General features: G+C 38.0%; 1 protein-coding gene across 1 annotated transcript in view; it reads left to right on the top strand.

The window, feature by feature from the left end:
- Positions 1 to 26389, top strand: part of LOC134531227 (histidine decarboxylase-like) — an 849422-nt gene that overhangs the window by 380480 nt on the left and 442553 nt on the right. The window contains exon 4 of the mRNA XM_063366899.1: positions 10358 to 10468. Within this exon, the coding sequence (XP_063222969.1) occupies positions 10358 to 10468 (111 nt within the window). The remainder of the gene's footprint in view (positions 1 to 10357; positions 10469 to 26389) is intronic.

Genomic DNA, 26389 nt, shown 5'->3' with positions numbered 1-26389 from the left:
AAATACATGATTAATCAAATAATAAATAAATATTAGTCCTCTATAAGAGAACACTGGTTTTATATCTGCGATAACTTCACCACAAGTTTTCTTTGATATCATAAAAATACAGAAAAAAATATTTAAAATAATAAAAATTAAATAAATACAAAAAATACATAAAATTCTGGCTTGTACTAGAACTATATCTTTGCTCAACAATGAGAAGTTCACAAGCTAGCAGAATCTGTTTATGTATTTTTTGTATTTATTTAATTTTTATTATTTTTTTTTTATTTTTGATTTTTTTCTGTATTTTTATGATATCAAAGAAAACTTGTGGTGGTTTTCTCTGTGTGCTTCCGATTATTCTTGTCAATATTATGGTGGTTTTCTCCGTGTGCTTCCGATTATTATTGTTAATATTATGGTGGTTTTCTCCGTGTGCTCCTGATTATTCTTGTCAATATTATGGTGGTTTTCTCCGTGTGTTCCTGTTTATTCTTGACAATATTATGAAGGTTTTCTCCGTGTGTTCCTGTTTATTCTTGACAATATTATGAAGGTTTTCTCCGGGTGCTTCTGATTATACCTAACTAGACATCTGATGGATTTCTCCGAGTGCTTCTGATTATTCTTGTTATTATATTGATGGCTTTCTCCAAGTGTTTCTGATTATACCTAACTAGACATCTGATGGTTTTCACCGAGTGCTTCAGATTATTTGTGAGAGATCTATCTCTGCATGAAGGATATTTACTTACTGAGTCGTGTTATTTCTATTCAGAGTTACATTTAATTAGTGAAATTCTGTCAATAAATCAGCACTTACAATATTGTTATCAGGTGGATTTAAAAAATAATAACCTTACTCAGACAAATAATATGCTTTGAGACAGCTGAGAAGCATTAACATGAAAGACAAACTGCACTGTCCTTGGTGTCTAAGACAGGTAATTTTATTCAGAGTTTCGTATAAATTTCCGAAGTCATATTATCAAATCAACACTTAAAAAAGAATTTTAACAGGTGGAAATCAGGCAAAAACAAAAGTTCATTAATCAGACGATTACTACGTCATGAAACAACTGAGAAACGCTATCACACACGAAGATTTCCCTTCCCCTTGAGTTCTAGCGAAGCCCTCCTTCTGTTGCGATCGTAAGGGAGCATCCTGCATCCTACACAAAACATTGACTGCTTATACAGACAACTGATACATGATGGTTGCTAATATGGGAATAGATTATCTTGTGATTCTTGCTAGACCATTATATTATTCACTAATTTTTAAATAATGTCAATGTTCTTCCTCTTGAGATCTAGGGAGGCACACCTTTTTCAAGAGATCGTGAGTGAGCATTCCATAACCTACAACCAACTTTGGTTGCTTTTACAACATAACATATGAGGAAATATGAAGGTGGGTAGTAAAACTACGTGGAACATGATTTTTTCTTCAAAATGAGAAAAAAAATCTTTTTTCGTAAATAATTGATGAATGTTCATACATGAAAATACGAAGTACCTAAAAAATACCTTTAGTTGCTATTCAACCATTATGGAGTACGTACAGACTAGTGAAGGTACGATACACAAATATCGATCTCGATCTGAAGGACATTGTACATACTGTAGCAAATACTTTGGTAACATCTATAATGCTCGTAGACATGAAAAGAACGATTGTGTTAAAAGCCCATACCGTCAAATACTAAGTTGTGGCAAGTGTGGTAGGCTGATGACACGAAGAGAGAATTTAAAAAGACACGATAAAACTTGTAAAGCCAAGCTCGCGCAGGAGATAAAGTACGTAGATGGAGACGCTATGCTCGGGGGCAGTATGTCTTACAATGAAATTGATCCACCTAGTCTTAAAAGCGTTTGTGTTTAAATATCTCTAGGTCTTGAGGAAGGAAATAGCTTAACTGGTGTTGCAGATATAAGTAAAGTAGAAGATAATGAAAGTAACATCTCCAGAAAAAGTGACAAGTCGTCTTATAGTAGACTTCTACGGACTTTGGAATATTTTTTTGGAAAATTAGCAAGTAAGCTTGATGCTAATGATGGTACTCCAATGTAAAAAAATTTGAAATACTGGGATATGCAAGATGAAGATGTCAGTGTGTTTGATAAAGATGTGGACAGCACCGATGATGATGATACAAATTATCGTAATCATTATTACAACGATTTTCAGAATATGTTCAGCAAACATTCGAAGAAGATGGTGACATCAAGTGAAATTGATTATATATCGTGGAAAGACCCGAACGTGTTAACGAGCAGGTTGCGACTTTTACTTGTTTCGCAAGATGACGAAATTGTATCAGTTATCAAAGAAACGCGGACTATTCTTGATGAACTTAGAATTTCAGGGTATATATAATAAGTTCGTAATGTGTATTGACTGATGAAATTTTATACTTTTGTATTTTTGATATAAATATAATTTTAAAAATTGATATTAAAACGTGTCGTTATTCATGCCCTAATAAAGTTCCTGCGTTTGCTACTTTAAAGAATTGAGTTGATTATGAATATTATTTTATGTATCTGTGTGTGGATGATGGAAAGTTTCAATTTTACTGTATGTAGATGATGGAAAATGAGTGTTGAAGAAGGAAAGAGTATGTAGAATTAAGTATCTATGACGGAAAATGAGTGTTGAATTGAGTGTCGTTGATGGAGAATGAGTGTCGAATTGAGTGTCGATGATGGTAATTGAGTGTCGAATTGAGTGTCGATTATGGAAAATGAGTGTCGACTATGGAAAAAATGAGTGTCGAAATGAGTGTCGATTATGGAAAATGAGTGTTTAATTGAGTGTCGTTGATGGAAAATGAGTGTTGAATTGAGTGTCGTTGATGGAAACTGAGTGTCGACTATGGAAAAAATGAGTGTTGAATTGAGTGTTGACTATTGAAAAAGAGTGCAGATGATGGAAAGTGAGTGTTGAATTGGGTGTCGATGATGGAAAATGAGTGTCGAATTGAGTTTAGATTATGGAAAGTGAGTGTTGAATTGAGTGTCGATGATGGAAAATGAGTGCCGAATTGAGTTTAGATTATGGAAAGTGAGTGTTGAATTGAGTGTCGATGGTGGTTAATTTGCATTTGTGTGAATGTTAAAGATGGAAAATGAGTGTTGACTCAAGTGCCTATGATTTAATATGAGTGTCAGTGATGACAAATGAGTGTAGAATTCCTTGCATCCAGCACTGTGTATGTGTAGCTAGGTTCTGAAGGTTCAATGGATTCCTGGTCCTATATAAAAGTAAACTTTGCTAACATGTTCACTGTCAGGCTTATTTAATTAGCAGTCGGCATGCTGTTAAATATTCGAATGTAAATAAATAATAGGATGTTATTTGACTTCTTATAGTTTATGTGTGCTGGGTGTAGTCGAGTAGGCTGATATAAGTAAGTGAGGAGCTTAATGTAGAATGGTCATGTGTTGACGAATATGTTGGTGACCTACTGTATGTGCATAAATCGAATGCTAGTGGTCTGATAATATTTAGGGTTATTTACGAAGATTTTTATCGATGTGTGCTATGACAAGCTTAAAATGTCTAGTAAACTTGTAGAGTAGGTCTCTTGTTTCGGAGACTTTTGTCATAAGGCTTAACAAGGATCGACTTTGAAGGCTTTGAAAATGTATGGTACTGGACATGTCTTGGCTGTAGCTATATCAACACTGAAGGTCCTCTGAACTGTAGATGAGAGGTACAAAAAAAATTGACTTTGGACCTAGCCTGGTATCGTATAAATTATTTTAGTCATGCGTTGTAGTCATTTGAAGTCAGTTGGATGTTATGTGTAGCTCTACATAATAATATTTAAATTTGGGTACCTACTTTAAATTTTGTTTGGGTTGTGAAAGTTCCATTGATTACAGACTCTTGCTCCTCTATTAAGTCTAAATTAACCGTGCATGTAGGATGTGTGATTAGTTGATTGTATATATAATTTAAATTCTCATTCCTTGATATTCCTAATTTTTTTAAGTAATAACAATGGATGATGTATTGACTTGCGTATTATACAAGCGGACACTGTTATTTAAGCGAGTCTTAGACAGCAGGTCCCTCAGTCCACCTCTTGTAGTGGTACAGTGCAGATCTGATGAATTTGCTTGTCTGCATATAAGTCCGATACATGAATATTGATGTGTATCCGAACTCAATGGTAGCAACGTCGAAATCGGTACAAATCCCAATGGTGACGGGGTCACCGACTGCAGAGATCTTGACGGAGGGTCTCGCGTCTTCACCGGGGTCCCTGACGACGGAGGTGATGATGACGAAGCAGATCTCGATGACAACGATGAGGGCAGCTCCAGAGATTCCGATGGTAACGAGCCTACCATCTCTAGAGATCTCAATGATGGCTGTATCTACTGTCTCTTCACTCCAAGAGACTTCAATGTGTGCATTAACGAACGAAGAGGAGACTACAATACCTGTAACTACTCCGCATTTGGTAAATAAAACATTTTGTGAGCAATTCCCAGCTTCTGCATCAGTCGTGTATACATCAGATTCTTTGGCATCCAGTACATATGATCTGCCAATGTCGACTGGGAAATCTCCAGCTCATGCAACATACGGGACTTCGTCGCCTACAACAGCAGTGCACATTGAAAGTAAGATACTTTCCGAGCCGTCGGTGACTCAAGGTCTAACGACGAGACATCTGTGTACGTACTGTGACAAAAGTTTTAAATACCGTCAACATGCAAGAAGACATGAAAATCATGTCTGTAGAAGAAACGCTAATCGTGAGACATTTCCGTGTGACCCGTGTGGTGTACATTTCACAAACAAAAGTAATTTGATTAGGCATTGTAAAAGCAAAGTTCATTTGCAGGTTGTACATCGGGGAAGCGATGGTAATTGCGATGAGTATCTGTATCAGTGCTGCTACTGTGGTAAACGATTTGAACGACTACGAAGTACACGCATCCATGAAAAGCATGGCTGCAGAAGAAATCTTGACCGTGTAAAATTTCTGTGTGAGAAGTGCGGTGTACAGGTTACACGAAAATTTTACTTGAAAAAACGTTATAAATTTTGTAAAGGAAGGTCTCCTGCATAATTTCTGGCCCTCTAAGGTGTTACACTCCTGAACTGATGTATCGTGATCTGTATGAATTATTTGTATTTTGTCACTCTTAATACGAACTATAATAATTTATTTTAATAATATTGAATGTCGCATGGACTGAGAAATGTAAAAAATATATACAGTGTCAAATTTTATTGTGTATAAATGTACAATTTTAAATAAATTATAGAATTAAAGAATTTTTTATTTATTTTTCCCTAAACTACATCGTTTATCGTAATGTAATAAACTACATGTGACACAAAATTTTGGTCGGGTTTGTAATGTCCGTTTTGTCTTGTTTGTGTGTATTATTTTGTTTTACCAATAATGATGAAGTCTGTTTTTTTTGCTAAAATTATTTTGTCTGAGTATGTCATCTGCATTCTTAAGATTTTTTTTTATGGGAGATGTTTTGGTAAAGTGCTGGTACAGGTAATACCGCAACATTAGAGCAAATCTGACTAGGAACTTGATTTATTATTTTTGAGAAATAATTTATTATTTCCCGAAATAAAACTAACAGACTTGTGGGAAATTTATGGTCTTAAATCGTAACCTGTCATATATTGGTGTATACTATGGTGGTGATATTAAAAAATTAATGAGTGTTATTCAATTGACCACACTTCGGAGTAAGCTGGTGCACTGGATGGGCTGTATCAGTAAGATTCTGGATACTTGGTAAGCGGTTCTTCGTCCAAGTTACTCACTCCTTCGTTGCTGATTACTAACATGAATTTTTACAACATGGAAAAAAAATTGTATACTGGCTAAGGTCTTGATTAAAAATATTTTGACGCTTATAATTATCAGAGTATTGAGTATGGTATGTGGAGTTCGACTCCTCTCGTATATGTGCTACACATTTATTTTTGTAGGTAGCAAGATATACATTCGTAGGCTGATTTTCTGCTCTGGTTCGGTGATGTATACTTTGAAGTGGTTCCAGCAAGTACTTTACGTATGCTGGATTATGATTTCACTGGAGTTTTACGTGTACTGAGTTGGAAGGCTAGTGATGTGATGTATGCATGTCTTGAACAAAACATATGAGTGTCGCAGCATTCTGCAAGCTTGCAATTCCCGCGCGAGGGGTCAATGTTCATTTGCAGGTGATGGTAGGCGTGTCTCGATCGAGAAGTCTCTGCCTCTATCCTTGAGAAATTTTTTTTTTGCAGTTGGCGTGCTTGAATTTATGTACTTTTGACTAGTCGTACGTGAATAAGTTTAAATTCGTATGCATTGGAAGATATTTTTCTACATGAGGTAATAAAAATACATAGATGCTACATTGACTGAGATAGGTATCGAACACATGGTTCTTACCCTATGAGTGACTAGCACTTGTTTGACCTATCTCCACTAACCCTCGTTTACTTTGTGATATAGATGGGACATGGTTGTTTTCAGATAGATTATGGTTAAAATGTCTTGGACAAAGTGTCCTTTGTAGAAATTACTATGTGTGGTAATTATTTTAGTCGAAGTGGTAATTTAATAAAACACGTAAAATTAGCGTGAAGGTTTTTCTAATGTGTAAACAAATTAATGATAGGATGGATTTGTATGTAGAAATGGTGGTATACTACATCTCTTGAAGAACACTGCATGGTATATATAATGAAAGACTCTTGGGCTCAAGAAACTATACCTACTATGGGTGGAAAGGATGTTACGGTTTCCAAGATTAAATGAAAGGACCTTTGATGATTTTTTTTCTATATACTACAATTATTTAATTGAGTTTGGGATGATGGGTTGAAGGATTAAATAATAAAACTGGACTCATAGGCTTTTACAGAAAATGAGAATGGAGCTCACAAGATCATAGATTGTGGTAAATCACTGACAACTGAAATGTGGAGACGATATGATAAAATGAGTGATATTGATGCAGTTCATGACAATATTGATGACAGCTATGATGATGATTTACATCTGTGATAGTGACACGGACGCGGAGATTTTAAGACAAATAATATTATTAATATAGAAAAGATGGAAGCCTTAGCACGCCGATCGTGACGAGAAACAAATATTGAAGGATGTTGATGGTATCGGGAAGACTGAAACTAATGAAGGTATCAACACTGTGAAAAGTGAGAATACATTCAAGCCTATATTTAGCAGATCCTCCATACTTTGTATAAATGGTGGACTCCTGAAAAGGAAGCATACAGGCGATGAGGACACTTCTACATCAACGATATTGAGTTCTTGCAGTAATCTGGGTGAGGACGTTGTCTTCTACGGTGATTGCTACAGTGACTCTGAGGCTGTTTACAAAGGCATAGACTGTGATGCAGAACCTAAAGCTGACAAGATCGAAGAATGTGGTGGTGTCCTGAGACCGAAGCGATGGAAACGTCGTGTTATAATAAATAAATCTGATCAAGCTTGTGATGATCGCTGGCTAGATGATGAAAGTAACCCTGAGGATGGTGTTAAAACGGAAGACACCAGAGATCATAATATTTATAATAAACAAGCAATGAAGATGGTGGCAGAAGAGATTGATTCCACATCATGGAAAGATCCAAAAATATTGGTTGACCGGCTAAGACTGATGGTGGCATCTGTTCGTAGAGGAAACTACTCGCGTATTGTGGAAGTATCGTCCATACTGTAAGAACTTCGGAACGCTGGCTACATACAATAATCATTTGATTAACTGTCATGTGTGTACTAAAGAAAAATAAAATGAATTATTTATATTTTAAAAAAGTATGATTTATTTCTTGTATCCTGATTTCCAAATAAGCCTGTGTTTCCACTACTGTATGTGTGGTCATTCCGTTTCCTGTGTGTACTGTGTGTACGTTCCGATTTCCTGTGTGTACATTTCGTTTTCCTGTTTGTACATTTCGTTTTCCTGTTTGTACATTTCGTTTTCCTGTTTGTACATTCCGTTTTCCTGTGTGTACATTTCGTTTTCCTGTTTGTACATTTCGTTTTCCTGTTTGTACATTTCGTTTTCCTGTTTGTACATTTCGTTTTCCTGTTTGTACATTTCGTTTTCCTGTGTGTACATTTCGTTTTCCTGTTTGTACATTTCGTTTTCCTGTTTGTACATTTCGTTTTTCTGTTTGTACATTTCGTTTTCCTGTATCATTGGAGCTGTTGAAAGAAAAGGTAGTTGGAGCATTTGGAGCTGTTGGAGCCATTTGGAGGCTGTTGGAGCATTTGGAGGCTGTTGGAGCATTTGGAGCTGCTGGAGCATTTGGAGCTAAGAAGTAGTCGTTGCACGTCTATGCAAAGCTAAATGTTTATAAGTTTGCTGGCTTTCGCAAGTGATTCTGTAGTAGGATAGAAATTGTGTAATAAAGTTTATTTTGTGAAAGAACTTGTGTTGTTTTCTTTGTCGAACCTGTCACTATTAAGTATATTATGTTTATTATTTTTCATCTTCATTCCGAATCGTGCCAAGGGCCTAAGTCGACCTAATTAATCATTTAATTGTTTGCAAATTTATTTAATGAATTTGTAACTTTTTCCCGAATCTCTAGCAATATAATTACGAATTTTCCAAGGTGGTGGTGTTGATGGCTTTTAGGATGATGGTAGTAGAGGTTTTAAAGTCTCTTTAAGAATGTTGAACATGGTTTATTGGAATTATTATTTTTTTCTTCATAAAATTAAACATTATTGCATCGATCGAGGATCGAACCAAGGACAGGAATCATTCGAATCAATATGTAAATTAATGAGTGATTTATTTAATGAATTTTGGATTTTTTCCCGCTTTTCTAGCTAAATAATTACACAATTCCAAGATGGCGGTCGAATTTCATGATGGCGGGGGCACCTCGGTAATAAATGATTACTGCACTGTAGCGGGTTAGAATAAAATTATCCAGATGGAATTGTACTCTATAATACAAGTACACACACAAGATGGCGTACTCCAGCAGGTGGTATCCTCTGGTAGCATGTACTGAACATAAAATGTCGGATCCATGATGGTCGACAAGGACAAAGTCAAATTTCAGGGACAAAGTCAAATTTCAAGGTCAAGGTCAAATTTCAAGGTCAAGGTCAAATTTCAAGGTCAAGGTCAAATTTCAGGGACAAAGTCAAATTTCAAGGTCAAGGTCAAATTTCAAGGTCAATGTCAAATTTCAAGGTCAAGGTCAAATTTCAAGGTCAAGGTCAAAGTTCAAGGTCAATGTTCAATGTCAACAGTTGAGGACACAAGTTTAGTGACCAGATAATTATACTACATGGTATCGGCACACTCTAGCTGACGAAAACAAGATGGTGGTCTCCAGCGGATGAAGACAAGATGGCGGACATGATGTCATACCAGTTGGTGATATATACCTTGGTAGTGGTGGTGGTAGATCAGTCTAGGTAGCTTTCATGGAGGAAGGATCGACCGTTTACTCTCGCCGGGAATCGAACCAAGGACGTACATCGATATAATCAAACATTATATTTATTGTCAATTTATTTAATGAATTTTGGAATTTTTTCCATTAAAATCGGATAATAAATAAAGATTTTCAAGATGGTGTCCAAATTTCAAGATGGCGGACATGACGTCATACTACCTGATGGTATATGTGCATTGGTAAAAGTGGTGGGGGTCAGTCTGCTAGCACCCACCTAGGGGGAAGGATCGGTCGCCATTTTTATTTGTTTGCCCTCACCGGGTTCGAACCGAGGACTCCAAACTCCGTGTCGTAAAAGTATATTTTTTATAAATATTTTATTAAAATTTTATTATTTCAATTTTTTTATATTTTTTAAAAAAAATTTCATTAAAATCGGATAATAAATAAAAAAAGTTAAAGATGGCGGCCGTAACGTAAATTGCAATGGTGACGTCATAATTCAAAATGGCGGAAAACACATCGCCGGAATGTTCGAGAACACAATGACGTCATCCAAAATGGCGGATCCAAGATGGCGGATCCAAAATGGCCGCCGGGGTCAAGGTCAAGGTCAAAGGTCAAGGTCACATCCATCCAAGATGGCCGCCGTGACGTCATAATCCGAGATGGCGGACACCGGCTCCTCAGGCTCCTCACCCAGAACCCGTGCGCCCGGACATACTTTCCTATACTACTACTAATATCAGTCCGTCAGACACCTTAAAGCTGAGCTCGCAGTCTATAATGGTCCAGGGGCATGGCCAAGAGGGGCTAACCTTTGGTACATGTTCAATACCTGTGAGTTAATAAAACCGTCTTAACATCGTAATACAACAAATATTTGATGTTCTTATGGCCATAAGGTTTATTAAACGGAACAATCGTTTCTTTTAGGTGGCGCACACGCAGAGCCCTCACATGCATGGCTACGCTGTCATGAGCTCAGGTGCTTCTGTCCTGGGAGATATGCTGGCCAATTCCATGAACTGCATGAGTTTTGCTTGGGTGAGTTACTTGCTACGCTGAAAAATATAAAGTGTTTTTTAATCTTCGAAGTTTGTATATTTGTACATTGAAGTTAGGCTAGGTTACGAAGGCTTTCCAGGGACCGATATATAAATTTAACAACTATTCATACTTTAAGGGGAATACTTTTGAACTACATTTAATTTCTCCAGATTTATATTAATAATATTGTAGAATATGTCATAAGGCATGTAAAAAATGTATGAAAACATTTTTAAGTAAACTTATCACTTTAAAAATATGTATTTTTTAATATTTATGGAATTATTCAAAAATCAAGCTGGATGCAGGTGGGTCTCCATGGGGGGTGTGGAGACGTGGCGGACGTCTCTCGGTAGCGCTGCTGATGGGTGTTGTTGCCGACGCCAGCTCTCTCGGTAAGAGCAGCCTCCGGCCCGCGTGGCTACCGAGGGACATCCCAGCCTGAAGCCTCACTCACCCACATGTTGCAGGCCCGTTGCTAAGCTGGACTCCCCGGACTCTCCCTGGGACAGTATAACGACCGAGCCTAATCAGTACTCACATGCCAGGTCACAGTCACGTCCGACTTAAGTCAGCGCCCACAAGTACTTACAAGTACAGCTGCACGGACCTCCTCACTCTCTGATAAAATTATATTTTCATGGTAACTATGGCACTTGCTCCTAGTCCGAAACGTCGTGGCCACTCGTCGGAGTTGGCCAGTCCAGTAAGCACGGTACCTGCCCGTGTGTCGTAGGTACGAGGCGAATAATTAAGGAGAAGTTAAGCTTCCACAAAAAAAAAAAAAAAAAACACCCGACGAGATGCGCTTGAAGGTCCAGGAATAAGAAAAAGGTGAAAAACAATACTTAAATAAGTGAGGCGGTTAGTAATCAGTTGAGGCATGGCAAGGAGTCCCGGTCTGGCCCCCAGCGGGCGCGCGGACTGGCCACAGGTCACAAGGCCGCGGCTTCCCTTCGTGGAGGCTGCCCTTGCTGCCCTTGGGTTCGCACAGGCGGTTATTTACCACGGGAGTGAGTGACCGGAACGAGTGTTGTGGTGCGGACAAGTACAACGTGGTGAACGTGCGCCGCCACCAGCAGACTCAATAGCGGCTATCCATTAGGGCCAGTTGTTTTGACAACTACTAAAATAACAGCGGACCCACTATAAACTGTTTAATATTCATTTCTACTTCTCATTAAATTATTAATAATTATCCACTTTTCCAAACATAGCCAAGACCGACTTCCGTTCCTGGTGCACTTCTGCGCACGAAAGCGACTTCTTGAGGCCGATGCCACTTGAGGGCTCGGCAATAGGATCCTCTCTGTGCGGGGTCGGCCTCACCCGCGCCGCACATACAGGTATTTAAACCATCCAAGTGGCCAAAATTATTTTTTTTGTTTTAATGTACTATAAAAAATGTTACTAAGTTAAACCAATTGTATTTATGACTAAAAAATGTTTTTTAATACAAAACAAAAGTTAAATAAAAAAACATAAAAAATAATTAAAACTGTTACCTCCAGTCCGGAAGGGCGGGAGGACAAGGGGTGAATTCTCTGATAGAGGTTCTAAAGTTCGAGAAACAAAAGTGCTTTTATTAACAAAGCTTGTAATGACAACATCACATCCTTCAATACACGCATTTTAATATATGACAACCTTCTGATTTCTTATTTTGAAGATTACAGCAAGTGCCCATGATGTCTGTGAACAGAAAAATATAATTAACAATATCGGATCACAAATATATGTCACACACATTAAGTTAACGCCTTATTATAAGGCAAACAGCAAATTATATTAGCAGAAAAATATGAACATCAAATCAATTGGTTTTTGGGCACATTCAATATTACGTTAACTAACTGTACTAACATGAATTTAACGTTGTCAAACAAATCAAATACGATTAGAGAATAAGAAAATATGAAAGAAATTATTAAGGGAAACTGACATGAAATCTCTTATAGTACAGTTTATATATACGTAACTAGTTTACATTCTCATTCTTCATGGTCTGATTCTTTAAAGTTAAACAGTGTTTATGACACTCAAACTGTTCACGTTCTTACACACACGTTCTTACACTCAGCGAGTCGTATTCAACAGTCTCCTGTTTACTGAGAGCGGTATGCTGTGACGCCCCGCCAATATTGCGGCGAACAGTCTTTATTATTACTCTGCTCGTCAATCGTTCAACGAAGTAGCTGCATTTTGAAGTTCTATCAGGAGTGATCGTGTAGTCCGGGAACTTATAACAGTTCAATCGAAACCGTTACGTAAAACTACTTTGGTTACTTTACGGTAAGCCTCAACGTATTGCAAGTTGGTATACTTTACGTTATGCAATGTTCGACCTCTCCTCCGTCTCTTGCCACGCTGCCCCACTGCCGATCTACTTTCAAAACCAGTCAAACATTTACTTTACTTATCCCGTAACCTTTACGAGACAGTTCCCTTCAGTCTACAGACGAGGCAAATTTTCTATTTCCTCACTCTGCGAAAATTCTAAGTCCAAACTAATGCGACTTGAATATATTCTAAGTCCCTCGTGGACTTGTAATATTTCTACTGGGTTGAAAATTTTTCAGAGTCCCTTACGGACTTAGATTCTGACGACGGCTCTTACCGTTTTCTTCCTGAAGCGGTCGCCACGTCGTCGGGCAGCGTGACGGAGCAGGCCGGTGGTGTAGATGGTAGTCACTGCAGGTTCATGCTGCTGGGCCAGTCGGAGACTGCCTGCAGAAGCGTTGGCTGGGCCGGTTTATATAGTCCGCCGGGGTCCGACCGAGGAACAGTCTGGATACCCGCCGGCGGAAGTACGTCATCGTTGGTTGTTCCGGACGAAGCCCGCGAAGCCGGGCGGAGTCGAAGCGGCCCGAGCGGCCCCGATGCATTTTCGTCCGGCGCGCAGAAATGAAACATTGCGTGCCCCTGTGCTGCGGGTGGTATCCATCAGAGAGCCAGGGACGCTGTCTGGTAGTCGTATAGTTACACAGTGCTAAACTGCGTAACAAAAAAATATAGGGGATATAAGCCAATTGATCACTTAAACTAATATATGCACGTATAAAAAACCTATAGGAATTTTTAGATAATATAAATTAATAATAAACGAAATAAATACATAAATATATTAAATAATAAATAAACTTAATAAAACCATAATTTATTTATAATAAAAAATAAATTAATAATAAATGAAAAATGTTTTTTTTTTATGATCTTGCAACAACATTTTTTTGAAGCATGGGTCGAGTACCGTTTCAATCATGACTTCTTTTACTGTTGTGTACAACGGAAATATAATTTTAATACTTTTCTGAAGAGAGATAGCAAATGCAATTCCAGGGTTATTTTGATCTTCAACATAGTAAGAAAGTTTTGCCTCAATTTTTATATTATATATATTATTTTTATTATAGATATAATATATATTATATTTTTACTATATTTCATTATTTTTTTATTATAAATAAAACCATTAAATTTTTTAGAAAAAATAATTATATTAATTTATTGCTTTTTTTAATAACTATATAATGTGGTTTTATCCCTATGAATAATAGATAGTTAGATGAACATGTTCTGCAGTCACAAAGTAGGTAGATGAAAAACAAATTATAAAAAGAGACAGTTAATACAAGCTCTAAGTAATACTTAATACAAATAATAATAATAATAATCAAACACTTTTATCCAAAAACAAGTTTTCTTAGTCACTTCCTGAAGAACACATTGATTTTGGATCGGCAGGCAACAGCATTTCTAGGGTTTCAGGTAGGTAAGAATTTAGCTTCCTCTTTTTTATTCTCCTTCTAAAACTCATTAACGGGTCCGAACTTAAAAGTAAGTGGTTACGATGTCTCTATTGCAGTTTTCTCGAGAAAATTTTCGTGCGAAATCTTTTCGATATGACTGGAAATGCTTGTTGCGTGCTACTGCGGCTTCTTCAGAAAGTTGTCCAATTGGTAACAATGCATTTTTTATAATTACTGCGCCACGAGCGAGAATTTTGTGCATCGTGGGCGTCATGGGATGCCAAGGCTATGGGTCAACAAATAAACCAGCAGTTTCTTTCGCGTAACAATCGTTTTTTTCCGGATTGATTTTGTGGCCACTTCAGATATTCTCTAAATTTAATTTTAATCTTTATATCAGCTCGTAACTAATGCCCATAATTTCTAATGCCAATTTGTGATCCTCAAAAAATTCTTCGGCTTGCATTGCCATCATTCGTATTGCCGAAATTTGCCTTTGGCATGTCTATTAACAATCCAGTTTCGTTACGAAACCTCGCCTGGATTTCTTGTTTCCTTTCTTTTCTCGAGATGTTTTTCTGCTTCTGTTTTCCTTTCCCTATATTTTTTTTCACTGGCAATTTATACGCTAAATTGAGAATACTCTCAAATAATCTTATCCTGGAATGTAGTACAGAGAGGCCAAATTGGATAGCCTCAAAATTAACATCTTTTATATCATCCAATGTGTTAAAATCCTTTGAAGTTGCACCGCAATATAGCATCGACTTGTCGATGTTGTTCCTGTGGTGGCATTACACACCTTCCCGTCAACCGTTATAATTATGAACTCATGTTTCACGGCAAATTTTTTTCCACATAAATCTAAATCAGTTGCAATGAGCGAGTTTATAGAAGTATTGACAGGATTGATTTCTTCTTTCGAGACATCAGTAAATTCTTTGACGAATCTAAATCTTATAGGCCGACAAAATCTAGGAGAAGAGGGTGTTAGATTTCTCCATACAGTCTTTTCAATTTTTTGTCCACACACTAATTTTAAAGGCACGAAGCAGCTCTGGAATATGTTCATATCACTGTCCGCATCACTGTCTAACTTTTGTTTGTACTGGGGTTGCTGGGACCCATCGCAGCCCCATTTACAGATTAATTTTAGGGATTCACGTTCTTGATCCTTTAATGTTATCAATACATCTTCCAGATACTCCGATAATCGCCTAACGGTAAGGTCGACCAAAGGCTGCAATTGAGCTTCTGCACTAGTGCTAGTTACCGTGCATGCTTCTTGTGGCGGATAATACTATTATTTTCTTTTTGCATAAGACTAACACGGAAAGAATTCCTTATTCGTGCTTCTTATAATATCATATTGCTCTCGTGTTAGGTATGCATCGATGAAAATTTTATTTGCTTCCTGGACGGTCAAAGGGCTAATTTTATCTGTGGATGACTTTGTGCGATGGTATGCCTTTTTGTACTTTGTTGTGCAAGTTGACGAACGGATGATTTCCTTGAGTACATTCGAAGCATCTCGCTTTCCAGTTATTCTTAACTCTACTTGAGCAGCATGCACTATGATGTCCTCGTCAAAGTTAGAGTGAAGATACTCAGTTTTTCTTCTTTTGCTTCTCTCGCTCAGCTCCCCAAAAGATTTACTCGGTCAACCTGGCCGACTTCACGGACTGTCGGCAACGGGAATCGCAAAGGTCCCTTCTAGCCAAGAGTGATTGTATTTAAGAAAAACATCTTCTTTTTTATGAGCTTTAGTCCATCTTTTCTTTATTTCTGATTTAAAATGTGCAAAATTTCTTTATAAAGTTCCAACTTGGTCATTGCTGTAGCCTTCATAAGATAAGAGTTGATTTTCAAGGAATTAAGTTTTGCATCTAAATTAGGTAAATTTTCACTTTTCATGCGGTCAAACAAGTATTTCCTAGTTACGATCCTCATTCTCGATGTACACATAAAACCTAAAACAAATAAACACTTAATTTAAAGCCACAAAATTAAGGAGAATATTTTCATACAATTTACTGAACAATTTTCAAAACACTAAATTTCTGTTTATCCGGGCTTATCTGGGGCCAAATCCTGGGGTTATTAAAAGAAAATACATTGAACAATGAACTGCAAACAAAATCTTAGCCCGAACTATCCCGATAGTATGAAAAAGTACCTATACAATATATTTTTATGATAAATAAATAGTATAGGGAAGGGTCTACTTTTAGAGCTTAAAAATGAACTCCTAAACAAAAAAATTATAGAAATTAAAATCTGTACCGTAAGTTACTAACCTTTTGTATGAGAATACAAGATTTTTCCCACCACTGATCAACATAAAAACATTAAATTACACTTTTAAAGTGTAGCTTTTGTAAGAGCACTGAGAATAGAAAACGTACACGAAGCTATACGATCAGATTCCGACTGACGGTAACGGTGCGTAAAGCGTGAGCGGGGAGCGGGAGGGGCTGGGTTTAGTCCTCGGAAGTGTCCTGCACCTCAAGTAGCCATTTTCGTAGAAATGTGTATGTACGTATTGTTTTCATAACTGGACTTTCGGACGCTTGGATCGTTGAAATACCCCTATGTGCGCCGGGGGCCAGCAGGTCCTAGTAGTTTCCATTGAGTAAACATCCATCGAGTTAGACGTTAAAGACGGGAAAGATGCCATCGAGTTCACAAGAAAAGATAATTACACGACTTATGCACCAGATGAGACTAACTAGGTGATCCTTACACCGTCCCCGAAAGTAACAAACTAAAGTTTCTATCGTATAGGTACTCGTTTATATACTCGCAACCGACGGAATAATATGCTAGTCAAAACAAGTACCATTTACTATAGTACACGAGCATAAACAACATTAAAAAAAGCAATTTGTAAGAAAATTTGATAATAGAAATGGGCACGCAATACAGTCCTGGACATGCAATGACCACGAAATGGCCATACATAGTACGCACTGGACACGCAATGTACACGAAATGACCACGCAATGTACAGACCGAACACGCAATTCACACACCAAACACGTAATGTATACACAGGAAATGCATTTAACGAAAACGACGCACATTTGGACTAATGGACGACAAAAAGGAAGTAAATTTAATTAAAAGGTCGTACATTTAAACGAATATTCTACAAAAAGGAAGCACATTTAACGAAATGGACTCACGATGTAACGTAAATTCGTGTAAACGAAAGTACATTTAAAGAAAGGTACGTACATGTGCAAACATTCCAATTATTAGGATGCGATCATCAATTTACGATAGGATATAATGCCTCCAACAGTCATTGGCTACAACAATCATTGGCTCCATCAGTCCTTGGCTTCGCCAGACATTGGCTTCAAAAGTCATTGGCTCCAACAGTCTTTTGGCTTTAAAAGTCATTGGCTCTAACAGTCTTTTGGCTCCAACAGTCTTGGGCTCCTACAGTCTTTGACTCCTTAAGTCTTTTTGGCTACAAAATGTCTGAAGTAAAAGCTGCTATTTGGCTACTAGACTAGGAGGCTACGAAGCTACGACACTACAGGACTACAATACCATTAGGTTAAATCACTACCAGGCTTCAAGTCTACGAGGCTACAAATCTAATAGCCTATGTGGCTACAAGACTCCTTGGTTCTGTCTTTTACATCATTCACCTGCGAAATATAATTTCTCTCTTTCAACGGAACTTGTTGTAAGTAGTCCTGATTATTGGCAACAGTTGACCCAACATGTTGTGTGTAGGTAAATATTATTTAATTTTTCTATGTGGCATGCGGGATTCTCACTAATAATCGCAAAAGAAGGAAGTCTTCGCTAGACATCAAAGAGAAGGAAGTTCGTCCTACATGTCAGTGCGTATTTTGTTTTTATTTGCACTGCATAAAAATATTTTAGTGTATTAATTTTTTATCAGAAATTAACAATTGAAAAGTAATTCAAAAATAAATTTGCATGCCTCTTTAAGAAAATTTTTTTTCATGCACAGATCGATTCCTCAGGGAAAAAAAGCTCATGGAGAAACCACAGAAATGACGAGATTCACTTGTAGAAACCACAGGTTTAATCAGGAGCACGTGGAGAAAACCATAAAAATATTGTCAGGAATAACCAGGAGCGCACAGAGAAAACCAATGCTCGTTTTGTTTATTAGCAGAAAATCAAAGAAAAAATTACAAAATAAAAATAATGAAAATAATTTTAAATTAAAAAAATTAAAATTTACAAAAAATTCGGACTGTTACTGAAACTCTATCGTTGCTCAAGAAAGGAGACGTTTTTAAGCTGGCAGAAGCTGTTTTTGTAATTTTCAATTCATTTAAAAAAAAAAAATTCTAGTAAATAATAATTAATGATATACGGCGGTAAATAAAAAACCATCTGTTTAAAAAGAACTTATATAGATAAGTACTAAAACACATCCCAAAAAAGCATAGGAAGCTCTGTAGTTCCAAGGCGTTAATAACAAAACGTAAAATTAAAGGTTACTGGTTAAGTTTTAAATAAGAATCTATCGTTATGTTCTACTACTATGCATTCCATTAAGCATAGGAAGCACTATAATTCCATTCCGACGATACCTGAATAGAACACATGTTTGTGATCTGAAGACTATAGTTGGTATATATAACTCTGATTATTCATCTATTACTATAAAGAGATTTTGTTTTTTGTGTAGCCTTACATATATGTACAAGGGATAGTTAACAATAATCGTATAGGGGAAGGTCGGGCAGTACCGGACACCTTAGGTTTTCTTTTAATAAAAATATAACTTACTGCAAAAAATGAAATGTACATATGTCTCTGGAATTGTACTTTAATTATTTATAATGCCTAATAAAGAAAATGGGCCAAAACATTTAGAAATATTAGTATTTTACATTTGAACAAACAGTGGTATTTGGAAGTTTCAGTAAACTGGAGGGTTATATCGGACAGTCATTTCCCCTTCAGATTTTTACAAAATACCGCCTGTAAATAACATTTAGGTTTTCTTACAAACATCACACTTATAAAATACAGCATCCCCTTCAAGGTCAGCACAGTTTTCATGTGCCCATCCTTTACATATGGTACATTGTATCCAATCCTCACTGAAATTTTCACCGCAAATGATACAGTCAGTAGTCTCTTCGTTTGTTGCACATGGAACTTTTGGTTGGGGTGTTCTATGCATTGATGTTTTTCTGAGATGTTTCCCTTTTAGTTTCTTAGTGGTTTGCGACTTTTGATTCACATTCAACTTGCATCTTTTTGCTTCAAGCTCATTTTTGTATGGGCTAGATGTTAGAACTTCACTTCTGTCTCCCCGTCGTTTTCGTGAGGCCAACTTGGCAACTGCACTGCTAGGAAGTGGAGAAATTTGTTCTACTACATTGAAGGCTGAAGTGAGCAGTACAGTGCTTTCAGAACCTTCCATTCTGGAGCATGATGGAGTTGACATTTGCTGTGTTGTTAGACCTACTGCTTGATCTGAAGTTGAAGGCTCTGGTGAACTCTGTCTTCGAACACACGGTGGAGATTCTTCTTGAACAGTGATTGGTAAGTCATTCAAACTAGTATGGAAATCCAAGTCTGTGAATATGCTACGGTTGAGTGGGTAAATTCCAGTGCACATGAATGCTGATTGAGCGAGTTCCATTCTGCAGACTTTTGCTAATGCATAGTTAACCAGTCCAGCTATGTCCTTGAGAGCAATTTTCAGCTTTGGATATTTTCGCATCCACAAAGAACATGCTTCATTGAAAGCATTCTTAAATGGCTTCATAACTACTCTGTCCAGTGGTTGCATTTTGTGAGTTGTATGAGGTGGTAAACTCAGGATATGGACGTGGTGGGAACGAGCAAACAGAATCACTTCTAAGTCCTTGTGACTTGAATGACCATCAACAATTAACAGTGTAGGGTTCTTTTCACTTGGCACAACTCGTTCAACAAATAATTTGAACCATTTTAGGAATCCATCTTTGGTTATCCAACCACTTTGTTGTCCGTCAAACACACTTCCAACAGGAGCATCTTTAGTGAGATCCTTATCGATGCGAACTCTGGGGAAAACAAAGAGTGGGGGAACAAACATGTCTCCAGAAGCATTGATGCATAAGAGAACAGTTACATTTCTTCCTCTTTCGCCTGATGTTAATTTCCCCACTTGTTTCTTTCCCTTTATTGTCATGACTTTCAGTTGATTGTTGTGAACACAGGATACCCCAGTTTCATCTGCATTAAAGATCCGCGATGGACTAAATGAATATTTGTCCATTAATTCAGTCAGCTTTTCATAAAACCGATCAACTTGTTCTTTATTAAACCCTGCAGCTCGCTGCAAACTTGTGGATTCTGCAGACCTTAGGCTCAAATCGGGGTGCCTCTTCATGAACTCATAATAGAAGTCTTTCCCAGCCCTCTCTTTTTGCTTATTGAAGCGATGATCAATATTTAGGTGTTCTGCCAAGTCAAAAGATAATTTAAGAAATTCATCTCGAGTTAATGGCATGAGTTGTCTATCTAAAGCTTTAACATGGTTGTATAACTGCTCCTCGTGTGCATCACTGAATGTATTACTGAAAGTACCCATGTGTGGTTTCATAATTGCCTCATTTCCCGAACCAAGTTTAATGAGTCGATCACCTAGTGTACTCTTCGGAACAGAAAATTGTTCACTTGCTTCTCTAATGCTCATTTCTTTATTTATAACATGCTCTACTGCTAATTTCATATCTTCTTCTTTCCACCTTCCCCTTCTTTTCTCCATTTTCTGCAAATAGAAAGAATACTTGAATCAGAATAGACGGGAAATTACTCTACCATTGTGTCCGATACCACCCGCAACCGTCCGATATAACCCTCCAGCAGGTTGTCCGATATTACCCGACGGACATGCCATCGAAATTACGTCATGAAATATTTAGTATTTGTCGCACACAGATGTTACACTGTATGGTAATATATAAATGGTTAGTACACAAGTTACTATACTTAAACTTATAAATATCTTACTTGTTATGTTGTAACAACCCGGCAAAGTTATCTTCGTGCAGAAGATCTTGGCCTAAAATCAATAAAACGTAGCACTACTCAACAAGCAGACAACGCACGAACTCATAATGGCGACACTGCGTGTCCTTCACAGAGACCTACGAGACAAACGACCGACTGGTGCTGCCCCTAGCGCGCACCTCTGGAAACTGGTACTGTCCGGTATCACCCGCTGTCCGGTATTACCCGACCTTCCCCTAAGCATTCTTACTGTACAACATGAAAGATTCATATAATTTTCCTTTATGGGGGTCAACACTCCTTATATAGAATACCACACACACACGCTATAAATATGTCATAAGATAAAGAGAGGTATTGATGGCACTTAATATATTTTGTATAAATAATTAGTAAATCTTAGAGTGATTATTTAAATATGATTGTATGACTATTTCAAATGAGTTACCTGTATATGAATAGGTTTAAACTTGCGGTATTTATATTTAAAAGAATACATGATTTATGTTTTTAAATTTAATTATTAAAATATCATTCTATGTCTATAGCTGGGAACTAGCACTCGTATTTCTAATATGAAGCCAGTTCTATCCGCACTTTAATAAGGACAAATGTGTTAGAGCTGACGATCTATCTACAAGCATATGTATTACACAGTCCGTTCCATTTAGTAACGACTTATGTTTATATTCGTACAAAGTATCTTGTTTAATGACTATAAAATATTAAACCTGCACTTATTTAGTTTAATAAGGTATGAGTATAACACGTTTTACTTACATATATTTCATTATATTATATTATTTAATGACTTTAAGCATGCACTATACTTATACTTTTTTAATATATTTTTATTTACTAACGTCTTGTGGCTATATCGCTTGGTACTTATATTACTTATTATTTAATGACTATAGTACAGTACGACTACACATAATACTATAACAGATTTTATTTATTAATGAATGTATAGTAGCTGGGCTAGCACTAAAGACTCGTATGTGCGTCTTATTTTTTTAACAAAGAAATAGCAGGTTTCGTCTCTGGTGTTGTGCCGTTCGTTTGCGGATTCGCGAGGCCTTATGTGCGCTTTGGTTTGTTCCGCTAACGGGAGGGATTCTGCGTTTTATTCCTTTCATGAATAATTTTTGTCTTCTTCTACACGTTAAGTGGAGAACTGACAGCAGCGAAATTTGGAATGAAGCGGGCAAAATACCCAAGCACACAAAGAAAATGTTGAACTTCCATGACGTTTTTAGGTCGTGGGAAGTTCACTATGGGAACAAAATATTCGTGATCCATGACGAGGTTTCCCTGTGAAATCAAAAATCCCAAGAACCGGACATGATCCTTACCTATAGCTATTTTATTGGGGTTGACAGTTAAATTGGTGGCTCTAAGGCGATTGAAAACTTCTCTCAAGTGAACCAGATGTTCGGCAAAAGACGAACTATAAATATTAATGTCGTCTACGTAATTAAATACATACTTGTATTAAATGTCACTCAAAATGTGGTCAAGGACTCTACTCAATGCCTGACTACCAAAACTGACTCCCATGGGGACTCTATTAAATTGGAAGTGACCCCAAGGGGTCGAGAAAGCTGTGTATATTCTACAATCGGGATGAAGAAGACACTGATAAAGGGATAATGACTCCAGCATCTAACATATGGTCTACAATTTCTCTCTTTTTCTGTAACTTAGGGGGTGAAAATTTGTGATACTTGGCCCGCACGGGTGTATCATCTTTGAAATAGAATTTATAGGGCATGGCGTCACAATGGACAATACTTTTCTTGATAACGTCCGGAAATTCTCTCACTAGCTCGGCTATAGCTTCGTCTTTGCCGCACTGCGGCGTCGGCTCTACACAGGATACAATCTGGGTGCAAGCCTCATACGTGAGGTTAATTTTGTCGGAGGGGGCGAAATTAAACCGCAGCTCATGATGACTGACGTCAAGAACACAGCGTGTTTTCCCTAAAAAAATCTAATCCCAAAATAAAAATACATGAAAAACGGGGAATAATGGTAAAAACCCAGTTTCAGGAAAATCTGGCTATTTTGATGTGCAAAACAATAGACTTGAGCGCACGCAATACCTCGCCATTCGCAATACAAATGGTTGTCAGAGCTCTATACACCTCGTTGAGAAAGATATGGACATTTTTTACACAACTCCAGGTACATAGTTTCAGTAATAAGTGATCGAGTTGCCCCAGAATCAACGTGCATATACTTATACATAATTGAAAAATTCAGGGGATACTTTATATACATTACGACTGCGACGGCTGACCCTCGACACAGTCAATCGTCCGTTTCCCGGACAATCCCGCCTATAATGACCGGGATTCTTACAGCGGAAACACATCCACCGCTTCATATCCAGCCTTGTGCTACCGCACTCGTATGCCAGGTGACCAAATGCGTAGCAGTTGGCACACCTGCCTACACCTGTACGCTCACGGGGCACATTCGAAGGGTCTGGCGTGTCAATGCATATCTGCGGCGCTGCCAGCGCCTCGATAACACTGCGCGGACTTGCACTTGCTACACTCGTATACAGGCGCGCTGGGTCGCGCGAGGGCCTGGCACTTGTGAATGCCTTATCATTCTGGCTAATTTGTCCCTGAGCGGACGGAAGTCAAACAGCTTCAGTTGAAACAGGAGGAAACTCGTCAAGATATTTCTTTGCAGCAATGAGGTGATTCTCTACCTAACCGCCTTCAAAGTAGAGGAGGTAACAATCATGGCACTGTGCTGAAGTACCATTGGCGAAACATTATTCAGAATAATGCTGACTAGTTCGGCTTCCGGTAATCCTAATTCTAAGACATCTGCATAAGCGACCACAGAGTTCACGAACACGTGAATTTGCTCACTAGGTCGCTGCAACCTGAAAACTAATTTACATTTGCAACTCTTCAGCATTTGTGGAGGACACAATAACTGCAAAACGTTTTTCTTAAAATCAGAAAAACTACGCCCTTGGACAATGACGTCAGATAATAACTCTACAAATGAATCGCCACACTTTCTCAGCAATGCCTTAAGATACTCAGTCTCAGACACTAGTTTAAGCTTGGTGATGTGAGAAGCCTCGCACAGGAATTCTATCACAACTATAGGCTTGCTACTGTCCAGATTATACAGCGACTTTAAAGTGGAGAAGAAAAGCTTTAGATTAAAGCCAGGCGGAGACTGCCGTGGCTGGCTCTCCGACTCAACATTCCAGGACTCACGTATATGTTGAACTAACTTCAAACGCATCTCGGCTACGGTGTCGCCCGGCGCGTGTTCTAACCCGTTCTCGGTCAGGTACTCCGTCAACTCGGCTCGGCGAAGTTGATACACCCATGCCACTTCGGGATGGCTCATTATGGTCTGCAATAGCAGAGTAGCGCAGTTGAAGCGTCCCGGGACTGCACGAGCCCTGACAGACTACAAGACGACAAAGTCAAAACAATTATTATGAACCAGAGTGTGTTCCAGTACCCAACAGAGAAAAAAAAAACTATAATAGCAAAAAATTTTAGGTACGTTTTGGTTATATTTATTCAAACACATGAGAAAATTGCAAACAAGGTAACATGTGCACAACGTGATAGATGTTATACAATAATTTAAACAGCATTGGGTAAAGTACACAAAATAACTATTAAATTGGCATGGCAAGATTAAGCCAATACAAAACTGTTACATGCGAAACAGAGCGAAAATCAGTTACATTAATATACCTCGTGACCGTAGCCATATATGACACACTACATATATTAATCCTGAACGATGCACGCATGCATTTACAATTCTAACTTTACGTTAATCGCACCGCGGCAGGTAAAACATTTTACGTAACGTACAGATACATCAAAAGGTTAAAAGCCTGTACTGCTCCAAGTTTTTCCATTACGTAAGACATGTCATGATTGTTAAGACAAAAGATAGTGTCATCAGATTCTTTACGAAATGTACAAGCGTTGACAATCAGCACGCACAAGAGAATCGCGACAGGCACAAGAAAACATGTATGACATAAAAGTAGGCGGAGAAAAATAAAAAATGAACAAAAATAAGTTTAACATACATAAAGAAAATCTGGCGTCCAGGACACTCAAACTTCCTGTATGGCCTCGTGGTCGTTCGTCGACTTCAGTGCACAATAATTACTTTACATCTTCAAAACACAACATTTATACAATTAAATTTAGATTATGTCAATCCAAATAAAATAAAGTAAATTTACGTTACTTAACTGTAGCCATCGTAGAACACACACTAATGACGACCCATGAAAATGCTTGACAAACAGAGAACTAAGTTGGACTAGGCCATGCAAGGGTGAGGCTCCCGTTGCAAAGTTAAACTACAAACGCGATACTCAAAATCAGCCCTAAAAGAAGGCGGAGGCCTCGCCGACACCCATTTTTATGCCTTACGCACGCACCACAGCGCATGCGCCAAGCATAAGGGGGATGGTGCACACACAAAGTGACGTCACAGCATTGGGGTGGGTCAGGATGGTGGAAGGAGACGAGGCGCCTGGAGCGCGAGCACCGATCTTCTTGGAGAGGACGTCTTCAAGTAAGCAAAAGCAAAGTAGGTTCGTATACATGTAGACTGATATACTTGTAGCTTCGTAGACATGTAACCTAGTAATCTTGTAGTCCTGTAGTGTCGTATCTTTGTAGCCTCCTAGTCTAGTAGGCAAATAGCAGCTTGGCTTAAGACTTTTTGGAGCCAAAAAGACTTGAGGACCCAAAATACTGTTGGAGCCATAGGCAGTTGGAGCCAAAGACTGTTTTAACAAAAGAATGTTGGAGACAAAAGCTGTTGGAGCCAATGACTGATGGAGCCAATGAAGTAGTGTAAAATAGCCGATTCAAGGACAGGCGGAGGAGCGAGGATCCAACCCCCATCTTGGATGACGTCATCGGCGGCCATCTTTGATGACGTCATCTAATCCATGCAAATCCATGCCAATCCATGCTATACAACCGCCATTTTGTTTTCTAGAAATTTCCACGAACTTCGAATCGTGATGTCACTGTTGCACTTTTCGTCACGGCCGCCATCTTAAATTCGAATTTTTTTTTCGAGCTTAAACTTTTCGAAATTCGATGTAAACATCAGCCGCCATCTTGTTTCGTCTGCTGGTGGC

This window comes from Bacillus rossius, chromosome 3 (assembly GCF_032445375.1).
Source record: "Bacillus rossius redtenbacheri isolate Brsri chromosome 3, Brsri_v3, whole genome shotgun sequence".
Taxonomy (NCBI): domain Eukaryota; kingdom Metazoa; phylum Arthropoda; class Insecta; order Phasmatodea; family Bacillidae; genus Bacillus; species Bacillus rossius.
This window is presented reverse-complemented; position numbering and strand designations above follow the sequence as displayed.